Source organism: Erinaceus europaeus, chromosome 11 (assembly GCF_950295315.1).
Source record: "Erinaceus europaeus chromosome 11, mEriEur2.1, whole genome shotgun sequence".
Taxonomy (NCBI): domain Eukaryota; kingdom Metazoa; phylum Chordata; class Mammalia; order Eulipotyphla; family Erinaceidae; genus Erinaceus; species Erinaceus europaeus.
In genome coordinates this window covers 2,258,895-2,270,745 of record NC_080172.1, presented here as the reverse complement: position 1 = coordinate 2,270,745, position 11,851 = coordinate 2,258,895, and the positions used below count along the sequence as shown (strand labels likewise).

Below are 11,851 nucleotides of genomic sequence, written 5' to 3'. Positions count from 1 at the left end.
GAGGCTAAGGTGTGGGGCTGCTAATGATGCTGGCTTACGATCATGAAGTGCTCTTCTGTCCGTGGTGTGTATCCCTCTTCTTGGGGCAGCTTGTGGCAACTGTTTATCTATCTATCTATCTATCTATCCATACACGACGTCTCTCTGTGCTTCCCGAGTACTTGTGTGCCGGGATCATTTTGAAAACTCATTCCTCAAGCCCGCAGTTTAAGACGGTTCACAGAAACACCCTCCCCGCACTCCCCAGACTCATCAAGCTGTGAACCACGTGCCACGGCTTTATCAGCTCTGTTTATTCACATGGACACTGAGGACTTTTTAGCTTTTTGTTTTCAGTTGATTTATTGGATAGAAACAGTCAGAAACCAAGAGGAAAGGGGGTGGATAGACAGGGAGAAAGACAGAGAGACACCTGCAGCCCTGCTTCACCACTTGCAAAGCTTTCCCGCTGCAGGTGGGGACCGGGGGCTTGAACCTGGGGTCCTTGTACATTGTAACATGCACTCAGCCAGGTGCACCACCACCTGGCCCCAGACATGGAGGACTTTTTTGTATAGCAGCCACAAAACAAGGCAGGTGAACACTGCTTTAGGTAATGAAAGCTAACAGAGAGAGATGGGGGGGGAGAGAATGACCACTAGGAATGATGAATTCATCCTACAATGAGCCCCAACAAGAACTCTGGTCGCAATAAAAAATTTAGTTGTTTTTTTCTTTTTCTTTTTATTCAAACATTACAAAAAGATCTGAAACAGGCCTGGTCACAGACTCTGATATAACAGGCCCAATTCTGAGGCTCCTTCCTGAAAGGTGCAAAGATAGCACCAACTCAGAGTCAATAGACTCCTGGGCTTCTGATAAATCCCATCACCATGTCTTTGAAAAAACGCAAACCCTCAGCAAACATGGGTTTTTGTTCCTCAGTCTGGAGCCTGCTGCACCTGGACTTCTGGCCCGAATAGAACCAGAGCCTTAAAAACATACACAATGGGAGTCGGGCGCTAGCGCAAAGCACAAGGACCGTTGTAAGGATCCCGGTTCAAGCCCCGGGCTCCCCACCTGCAGGGGAGTCGCTTCACAGGTTGTGAAGCAGGTCTGCAGGTGTCTGTCTTTCTCTCCCTTTCTCTGTCTTCCTCTTCTCTCTCCATTTCTCCCTGTCCTATCCAACGACGACGACATCAGTAATAACAATAACTACAACAATAAAACAAGGGCAACAAAAAGGGAAAATGAATAAATATTTTTAAAAATTGTTTTAAATACCTACACATTACCACTGCCGCATGCTTACGCTGAATATTTTCTGCCCAGTTTGTGTTCATCTTCAAGAGGCCCTCATCCTCATTCCGCATTAGTGATTTGGGCCCTGCTTTCGTTCCGGCTCTCGCCCTCTGCACATGTAAACAAGCATTTGACATGCTTGTCTCGCTCCCCTTCTTTCCGACGCCATCAGGAGCTGCTTGCCTTCTACACTAGAAGCAGCACCACTGAAGGTCGGGCCTGTCCCTAACTCTCGCCTTTCCAAGTCATCACTTGGGAGTCTTAGAACCCTGCTCATTTCTGGCACGTCAGATGGCACTTACTTTGGCGTTTCCCCACAGGGAGTTGAGGTCTGAGCATACAGCACGCAGTGAATTTAGACACCCTGAGTCACATACAGGCGTGACTAGAGTGAACTCTGTAAATTCACCTCTGCATTCTCTCTGTTCTCTCTTAGTGTTGCCCTTGTTTAGTATTAGTAAGGTGTGTAGAAGTTGGTGACAGAGGGGCCCGGCGGTGACGCCCCCGATTGAGTGCACATGCTACAAAACACCAGGACCCAGGTTCAAGCTCATGTTCCCCACCTGCATGGGGAAAGCTTCACAAGTGGTAAAGCAAGGCTGCAGATATCTCTCTGTCTCTTTTTCTTCCTCCCTCTCTCTCTCCTTATCTCCCTACCTCTTCCCTCTCAATTTCTCTGTCTCTACTCAATAAATAAATAAAATAATTTTAGGGAAAAAATCTGACGAATATTTAAGCCACTGGCATAGCCACTTTTGAAACATGTTTTCAGTGTCCTTTTTGTCACTTGCTAACAGACTCCTGAGGAACAGGGGGTGTCATTGTTTGAGGGCGCTCTGTGTTGACTTAGTTTCACCACAACTGGAGGAAATCAACAAACATCCAGAGATGGTCACGTGGTGAAGAACCAGCTTATCTTTACCCTCTAACTTGCTAATGTTACTCACCCACTTATTTTGTTTGAGTGAGGGGAATTCAGCAGTAGAGTGACTTGGCTTTCATCTCTTTGATGGGTGTAACTGAGCTTATTAATGATGCGAAAAACCTTTTCCTAGTCTCACTGTTATCTTTGCTGTTCTTTGTCTCAGCTTCTCTGGCCTCGACATGTTATTTTATTTTATTGCTACCAGCAGGGGCGTGGTGTCTGCATAATGAATGCATCACTCCTGGCTACTTTTTTTAAAAAATAGAAACATAAATCAAGAGGGGACAGGGAAGATGGAGACAGAGAGACACCTGCTGCACTGCTTCGCCACTTGTGAAGTCTGCCCCCAGTGGAGGGGGTGGCAGCCGGAGCCCAGGTTCTTGCACACGGCCACACGTGGACTTCACCAGCTGTGCAGGTCCCCGCCCCAAGCAGAGTGCGTTCTGCTTGCTCTAATGTGCACTGTTCTCCTTAAGCTAGGTATGTGTACTTACGCATGTGATGGAAGAATGATTTCATTTAATGATGCAAACCTCATCTTTCAGCAGGAAATAGCCCTGTGGTAAAAGACGCGAGGATGGAAGATGGGAGAGGAGGTGACTTAAACGCTTCAAGCTCTTCCCAGACAGATGGTACGAGTTTTCCTTAGACTGCTTTTATTGACGACGCCAGGTACTGGCCAAGCCACCGGAAGGAGTGATGTTAGGAATGATTATTTGTAAGCAGAATTTTAAAAGCTATTTATTTAGTACATTTGCTAAGTAATGCTATCCAATATTTTCCTCAGGTCCTCAAATAGTACAGGTGAGACAGGCAGATATAGTACGGTGTGTGGTGTATCTCAGCCTTCTTTAAACTACGGTGTTGGGGACAGGTGTTTTCCAGCACTTCATGGGACAGCCAGAGAGGTGGCTCCTTGGCAGAATTTTTATTTATTTATTTATTTATTTATTTTACCAGAGCCCTGCTCAGCACCAGCTTACGGTGGTGTAAGCGATTCAGCCTGGGACCTTCGGTGCCTCAGGCATGAAAGTCTTTTCGTGTAGCTATTATGCTGTCTCCCCATCCCTTAGATAATATTTTAACTAGAACAGTAGTAACAGGGACCAGGTAGTTAGAGACCAGCACATCATCCCCAAACTTCAGGCATCTGTACCGACTTCATTACTCTCTCTTTCCCTCACATCAGAGGCTCTGCCCTTCAACTGGTGGTGGAAGCTGCATGTTGGTATATATTCATTTACGGACCGGAAGTTACGTCACCTAATAGGGCACATCTCTTGCCATACACGCAACCTGGGTTTGAACCCAAGCACCACATGGGAATAGCACAGCGCTGGGGGAAGCTCCAGTGCTGTGCTGTCTTTCCTTCCCTCTCTCCATCTCTCAATATATCTAAAAGAAAAAGAAGGGAAATATTGGTCTCGGATAAATGAAATTGTTTATGCACAAGGCCCTAGCATCACAGGGCTGAAAAGTGTTGCTCATTTTAGCTAAGTTCATTTTTAAAAAAGGAAAATAGATGTCACTGCTGATTAAAACATGAGAGTGGTATACATTGCTTACAAATGGAAAGCAGAGGTGAAAGGAGATCCATCTCAACTGTATCAGACATCTATTAAATATTGCTGTGGGTGGTATTTTTAGTTTGTCGTCTGATTTTTCCTCTGTTAAGGGATTAGCAAGGTTTATAAGATTTCTAGAAGCATACGCCAGTTTGGAACTTTTTAATAAAGCTAGACTAGTTTGATGAAAACAGCACCGTTTCCTTGTTAGGAGCCTCAAGGTCTTTAACTCAGGGGCCGTCTAAACAGCCACTTGGGACACAGCTGTGCTCCTCACTCCCAATAAGCCTCGGGCCACGGTGTGCTTGCAGGGGTCTCCCAAGCTCTTCAGTCACACCATTCTGTTTGTTAACAGTGAGTATGTTTTCATGCAGTTTTAACATCTTCTGAATAGCATCTTTCTTTCTTTTATTTTTTTGCCTCCAGGGTTATCGCTGGGGCTTGGTGCCTGCACTAGGAATCCACTGCTCCCAGAGGCCATTTTCCCCCCTTTGTTGCCCTTGTTGTAGCTGTCATTGCTATTGTTATTATAGTTGTTGTTGCATAGGACAGAGAGAAATTGAGAGAGGAGGGGAAGGCAGAGAGGAGGAGAGAAAAACACGTACAGGGAGGCAGACGGTAGTGCAGTGGGTTAGGCACAGGTGGTGCAAAGCACAAGGACCGGTGTAAGGATCCGGTTCGAGCCCCCGGCTCCCCACCTGCAGGGGAGTCGCTTCCCAGGCGGTGAAACAGGTCTGCAGGTGTCTGTCTTTCTCTCCCCCTCTCTGTCTTCCCCTCCTCTCTCCATTTCTCTCTGTCCTGTCCAACAACGACAGCAATAACAATAATGATAGTAACAACAACAATGATGATAAACAAGGGCAACAAAAGGGAAAATAAATAAAAAAGAAAAACACCTGCAGACCTGCTTCACTGCTTGTGAAGCGACCACACACACACACACACACACACACACACACACACAGGTGATGAGATGGGGGCTCGAACCAGGATCCTTACTCTGGTCCTTGTGCTTTGCGCCATGTGCCCTTAACCCACTGCGCTACTGCTCAGCCTCCCCCCTCCCCCCAGCATCTCTTAAAAGTTTTATGGTTAACAAGGTTGTAAGATCACAGGGGTATAATCCCACACAGCTCCCACCACCAGAGTTCCCTGTCCCATCCCCTCCACTAGAAGCGTCCCTGTTCTTTATCCCTCTGGGAGTCTGGATCAGAATTCTCTATGGGGAGCAGAAGGTGGGAGTTCTGGCTTCTGTCACTGCTTCTCCGCTGGACATGGGTGTTGGCAGGTGGATCCACACCCCCAGCCTGTGTCTGTCTGTCCCTAGTGGGTCAGGGTTCTGGGGAGGGGAGGGGGCTCCAGGACACATGGGTGAGGGCGTCTGCCCAGGGAGGTCAGGATGGCATCATGGTAGCATCTGCAACTTGCTGGCTGAAAAAGCATTCAGATATAAAGCAGAACAAATTGCTTAATCATCTGGAACCTAAAGGCAAGAATAGAGCAGATGAGATTTGGGGTCTCCATTTTGGAAAAAGCTAGCAGGTCTGTTTTAGGTATGTTCCAAGAAGCCCGTGACTTTACTCGTTTTTTCCTGAGCCTGACAGCTAACATGCAGGTGGGCCCAAGACCAGCTCGGGCTATCGTCAGCGCAACTTGACCTCTGGCCTTTCTCTCATTCCAGAGTCATCACAGGCGTCACTCTCACCGAGAAAGTCTTCCAACCCAGTGATGGATTTCTTCAGTTCACATTTCCTAGCCGACTCTTCTTCCCCAGGCTCTGCTTTTTCTAGTCATGCAGATGCCCATGACAGAGGTGCGAGTGATTTCCTTGTTTCCGATGAAAATATTCAGAAGATGGAAAATGTGCTGGATCTGTGGAGTTCGGGGCTTAAGGTACTGTGCCTCACCTCTGCTTCAGGTACTGTGCCTCACCTCTGCTGTTAAGGGTGCAGGTGGGCAGTTTCGACCAACTCGACTATTGTTTTGTCGCTCTTGACTATTTTCTTGAATTAGGTTTGAATATCAAGTTTGGTTTCTTAAGATCACCCTGTGGTCTAAACTCTGTACCTGTCAGTCTCCAGGCCCCATGCGACATTACAGGGAGCTTGTTATCTCTGCTGTCTTGGCCCCGGGCTTGAAGTCACACATTGCTGACAAGCTCTGGGAGGGGAGTTGCTGCCACTACTTTATCAACTGCTTTAAACAGCAACGTGTGAGTTGCAGGAGCAGCTCTGTGTATCTCATTAAATTGCTCAGATATTTTAAAAGGCTCAGCCTGTGTGTGACCTCCTGGACCTTTACCTTACCAAAACTCTCACTACTGGAAATGTTTCCTCTTGTTTAAATGTGACGTAAATTATGGATTCCTCCTCCTCCTCCTCCTCTTCACTTCTTTTTGCCAGATTGTTTATTTCTTGCTGTTATTTGTTTGTCTTAGCAGAGCACTACTCAGCTCTGGTTTATGATGGCTAGGGATTGAAACTGGGACCTTTGGTGCTTTAAGGCATGCAAGTCTTTGCATAACCAGCCCGCTAGTTCCTTCCAACCAACCTTCCTCCTCACCTTTCTCTCCCCCCTCCCCCCCCCACACACACTCACACACACTCACACACACACACTCACACACACTCACACACACTCACACACACTCACACACACTCACACACAAACACACTCACACACAAACACACTCACACACACACTCACACAACTCACACACACACACACACACACACACACGGATATTGCTGGGACTCCGCACCTATACCACCCCTCGACCGCTACGGACACACTTTCCGTGGAGGGCGAGAGATGCGAGAGACAGAGCTGTGGCAACCCCACTCAGCCGCCTGTGAAGCCTTCCCTGTGCAGGGCTCCCACACGGCAGCTGGCAGCTTTCTCTCGGGTCCTCGCTCACGGTACTGGGATGTACATTTCAGTGACCGAGTCACCTCCCTCCCGGCCTCCCAAAACATTTTCACGGCTAGCCATCCTTAAACCAGCCACGATGCACAACCAGTCAGTCAATAAAATTTGATTTTATTTTGATAATGTTAGTGGCCTCTACATAACAAAATGTCACAGAATAAAAGTTTGTTTTTTTCTCTAGAACACAGTTTGAGAAAACTAAGTTCTGTGATAGTTATTTTTCTCTCTTATTTGGACCCTTTAGTTCTAGGAATCATTTGTTCATACAGTTTCTATTCTGCCATCACCCCACCCCGCCATGTAACAGGTTTTATATCTGTTGGAATAGTCTGTCGTCAACCGTCTCAAACACCTGTGTGCAAAATATCTGTGTTCAACCAGTCGCTGCTACCCATCTCTCCTGATGTGATTATTTGGTCTTTTCACTCAGACCAGTCAGTGAGTGAAGAGGGATGAGACTTACCAGTTTGTTGTGAGCTGTCTGTGGTGGTGACTGGGCTCCCGTGGTCCCTGCAGTGCCCTCTGCGAACGGCATCCCGTCCTGTCACGCAGCCGGGCTCACAGGCCTGCGTCCCCTTCCTCCCGCTCAGCACCGTGCGGACATTCCGAGTCCCCGAAAAGACAAAGGGCCTGTTGTAGGGGATAGATAGGTTCTGCGACTCATTTCAAGGGACCAAGTTTCATACAAAACAGCTTAAAGGTCCCGGGTGGGGGAGCCCCCAGTTGAGCTCAGCTGTTACCATATGCAAGGACCCGGGAAAAGGCCCCGGTCCCCACTTGCAGGGGGAGGCTTCACAGGTTGTAAAGCAGTGCTGAGCTTCTCTCTCTCCCTCTCCCCTCCCTTGCCCTTGCCCTTTCTCTCTCCCTCTCCCTTCTGCATTTCACTCTGCTATCAAGTTGAAAAGAAAAGAGCCACCGGGGGCAGTGGGTTTGCAGAGGAGGTACCCAGTGATAACGCTGCTGGCAGTCAAAGAAACAAACACACAGATAAATAGTAGCTTAAAATAGCAAAGCATGTGTTTCCTTATTTTCATGGACTATGAAGAGCTGTGACTATTGAACTAAAACTTTGATTAGGTGCGAGAGCTAGCTCACCCAGCAGAGCGCACACCTCACCAGCTTCGAACTAAGGACACACTCCGCGAATGGTGGAGTGGCGCTGTGGTGTCTCTCCTACTCTCTCTGACTTCTCTCTCCTCTCTGTATTTTTCTGTTTGAAATTCAAAGGGGAAATGAATGTCCTCCAGGAGTGGTAGAATCACACAGCCTTGGTGGCAAAAAGAAAGAGGAAAAAACAGCAGGTCTCAGCAGGTCTCATTATTGTGTCTTGGTCTTTCCGTAAGCCATATTAACTTTGGGGAGTTGAATGCCTCCTAATTTCAGTGTTCAGGAAACTTAAATATTTAAGAAATTAGTATTAATGAGTGAACTAATTACCCATTTGTGTTTTTCAGACGAACATCATATCTGAGTTAAACAAGTGGAAACTTAATTTTATTGACTGGCATCGGATGGTGATGAAAAAAGAGAGAGAGAAACACGCAGCAGATTTGAAACAACTGAGTGGCCAGATAAGCAGCCTGAAAGAACTGCAGAAAACCTATGAAGTCTCTATTAGGAGAAAAGATGAGGTCTCCTTCATGGTTTATTTGTTTATTCATTTGCATTTATTTTTTAGCCAAGACCTAGTAAATGTCTGCCAAGTGAAAAAATGCCAGGAACTAATGATTATTTAGGACATACAAGATACAAAAGGAACCTGCTTCACTCACCAAGTAGAAAAATAAACGTGTAGAACTCAGGGTCAGCTTTGCCCCTGCTACAGCTTCCTTCAAGCCCTGGAAGCCCCTCCTGCCTGTGGGAATATTTGTTGCTGTGATCTTCCCGCTCCAGGGCTCACCTAATGTTGTAGATGATTCTAAATTTAGTTACTTGGTTTTTAAAGTGTCGTACCTGACAATCTAATTTTGGAAACTTAATAAGGTGGACAACCAAGCATTTCCATCTCGCCAAGAAATAGAGCGCTACCACTAATTTAGAACCGCAATAAATGTCTCTCAGTGTCAGGTTTATCAAACCTCTCTTAATGTGGCCGTTTGAACACACACACACACACATCTTAGTAAGTAAAAGACTGTCTTAGGGTAATATTAGATAATAAAAAGCTGCCAACCCCCCCATAAAATGATAAATTTCATAGATTTTTTTTTTTCCCCCACCAAAGTTATTGCCACTTTTTTTCCCCCTTTTTTTTTCTTCAAGGGAAAGGGAGGGAGAAAGTCAGAGAGAATGAGAACCACCTGCTGCACTGGTCCACGCTCGTGAGGCTCCCCCTCCCCCCAGGTGGGGGCCTGGCCCTCGACCCTGAGTCTTCACACCTGGCAGTACCCGCGCTTTACTGGGTGAACTGCCACATCTGGCCCCTACTTCATAGCTTTTTAGTTTGTTTTTTGTGTGTGTGTGGTTTTTTTTTTCAAGAACAAGAGGACATCCCTGAGGCACATCAAAGTAAAACTATTAATTAGGTACTTTTGTGAGTTTATTGGATCCAGAAAATCATTGAACAGTTACTGAGAGATCTCTGATGGAAGCTGGTAGTGGAGACAAGGATGTGGCTCCCTGTGGCCTGGGCTTGAGGCGAGGTGAGGCCATACTTGCAGGGGGAGCAGACCTTGAGGTGTGTGAGTGCTGCTCTGAGCGGCGTGCCAGTGACCATACTTCCCTGTGTGTAGACTTTTGATGAATACTGGCCCAAGGTGAGCATAACGGAGATTTCTTTTTTCTTTCTTTCCTCCCTTCCTTTCTTTTTCCTTTCTTTCTTCCTTTGCATTTATTGACAGCATGATGTATCCACAGGGGGAAGGTACTGTGTGTTTTTGTTTTTGTTTTTAAGACAATGATGAGGTCACCTGGTTGAACGTAGTACTGACCCTAAGGTATTTGTAGCACTTTCTGGCAAATAAGCAAGTCGTTTCACCAGTTGCTGCTATGGTAACATCACAGTAAGAGGATGAATCGCTCTTTACAGGTGATTTCTAGCCTGTCTCAAGCCTTAAGCAAGCATAAGGAAAGGATAGAGTTGATGAGAAGATTCTTCCACTGGAGAATCAGCCATGTCAAGTGCAAACAAGATGTAAGTAAGTTTTTAAAAGATGACTGATGGGAGTCGGGCGGTAGCACAGCGGGTTAAACGCAGGTGGCACAAAGCGCAAGGACCAGCAAAAGGATCCTGGTTCGAGCCCCCCGGCTCCCCACCTGCGGGGGAGTCGCTGCACAGATGGTGAAGCAGGTCTGCAGGTGTCTGTCTTTGTCTTCCCCTCCTCTCTCCACTTCTCTGTCCTATCCAACAACAATAATAATAATAATAATAAAACATGAATGATATCTCTCTCTTTCTAAAAAAAAAAAAAAAAGGTGGTCCAGAAACAGTGAGATCCTCTGACACTGAAAAAAAAAAGTTGACTGACAGATGATAAACTGATGGACACATGAAAGTTTAGCATCTTACAACTCTTGTTACAGTCAAAAAAGACACGCTTTTCTGGATCAAAGAGAATTTACAATTTAACATTCTTCTTATCCCAAAGGAGTTTGGTTTTGTTTTGTTACATAGCTCAGGGTAAAAATAACCCTTGAATGTTAGAAGGCCTATTGGATACATTATTTTCTAGTGCATCATAGATTAAGGAGGCTTGTACTTAAATTACAAATATCCTGGTGATGGAACCTTTTAACAAATCTGACTTTGGTTGTAATTCTGTGGAGAAAGAAGAATATATACCTTGAACACGCCATGTGCGTCAAACATGCCTGCATGCATTCCATGCATCCTCTTCAAAAAGAAGTGCTGTTACCATTGTGCTTCATAAAGCCAGATGGGTGTTTGTGAAGCAGACCTGCCTTAGAGTGAGTATCCGAGAAATCTGTATCTGCGTGATCTGCGTCTTAAAAATCATCCCTACAAGGCCGGCAAAGTAGCTCCCTTGGGCAGTGTCCTGTTTTTCTATGTTCAGGCCCGGCCCAGGCCAGCCCAGCCCCACCACACTGAAGAAGCACTCTTCTGTGCTGTGATCGCTTCTACTCTTGACTTCTCTGTCTCTGTCCTTTAAAAAATATATATTATTCTTACAGGATGGGATATGTTTGTAAAATATTCTGTACTTAGGAAATTCACCAGTGACCATTTCCACATTTTGTCTCTCACCTACTTTAAAGACATGGTTTAAAATCTGTTAAAGGAGTCTCAAACTCACCTTTAAAAATCTGTAATTTGATGGATCTCAATGTTAGCACCTCGGGTGGGAAATGACAGTGTATCCATGTGAGTTTACAGACAGAGACAATGTAGTCAGCTACAGTACCAAAAATACAAGGTAAGCGGTAGACAGCATAACAGTTATGCAAAGAGTATCTCATTCCTGAGGCTCCAAAGTCCCAGGTTCAGTCCCCAGCAATGCCAAAAGCCAGAGCTGAACAGTGCTTTGGTAAAAAAAGAGAAAAAACCTTGATAAAAAATACAAGAATACATACATACACATATATATATATATATATATCTTTAAAATTTTTTCTCTATTTCCCGCAAATTGATTAGTTCCTAAGAACAGTGCAACAGTGCATAAAATCTTGCATGCTGGAGTGACAGGTGAGCTGACTTCGTCCTTCCCGCTGTGTGGCCTAAGATGAGGTCACTTCTCTGAGGCTGTTTTCCCGCCCACACACCTGAGTGGTAGGAACCCACAGGGCTCCATGGATCGGCGCGTGTGAGCACGGCTCCTCGCAGGGCTGGTCACTGCCGCCCAATTACTGAGCAGCTGACGGTGGTGTTCTCTCGTTCAGGCCTTTGACGTCAGACGAGCCGAGCAGCACTGGCAGCGAGCCTTGCTGAAGAAGGTCTGGAAAGGCTGGCACTCCACAGTCCAGAAGAAGTGGAAGGATGTGGTGGAGCGAGCCTGTCAGGCGAGAGCTGAAGAGGTCTGCATCCAGCTCTCCAATGACTATGAGGCCAGACTTGCAGCGGTGAGCTTCTTATATTAGTGATTCAGTAATGATCGACGGTGGGATAAGAGGGGCATAATCCCACACAGCTCCCACCACCAGACTGTGTCCCATCCCCTCCGTTGGAAGCTTCCTTGTTCTTTATCCCTCTGGG

The 11,851-nt window shown here is 46.2% G+C and overlaps 1 protein-coding gene across 3 annotated transcripts in view; it reads left to right on the top strand.

Moving 5' to 3' along the window:
• Positions 1–33: 33 nt before the first annotated feature.
• The window catches only part of POC5 (POC5 centriolar protein), a 30,916-nt gene continuing 19,098 nt past the window's right edge, over positions 34–11,851 (top strand). The window contains exons 1-6 of one of the 3 annotated variants that reach the window (XM_060201069.1): positions 34–454; positions 2,752–2,838; positions 5,453–5,664; positions 8,154–8,330; positions 9,728–9,832; positions 11,539–11,718. In XM_060201069.1, the coding sequence (XP_060057052.1) occupies positions 301–454; positions 2,752–2,838; positions 5,453–5,664; positions 8,154–8,330; positions 9,728–9,832; positions 11,539–11,718 (915 nt within the window). In that variant the 5' untranslated portion in view covers positions 34–300. Of the gene's footprint in view, positions 455–2,751; positions 2,839–5,452; positions 5,665–8,153; positions 8,331–9,727; positions 9,833–11,538; positions 11,719–11,851 lie in introns of those variants that run through there. The other 2 variants (XM_060201070.1, XM_060201071.1) reach the window with 2 other exon arrangements.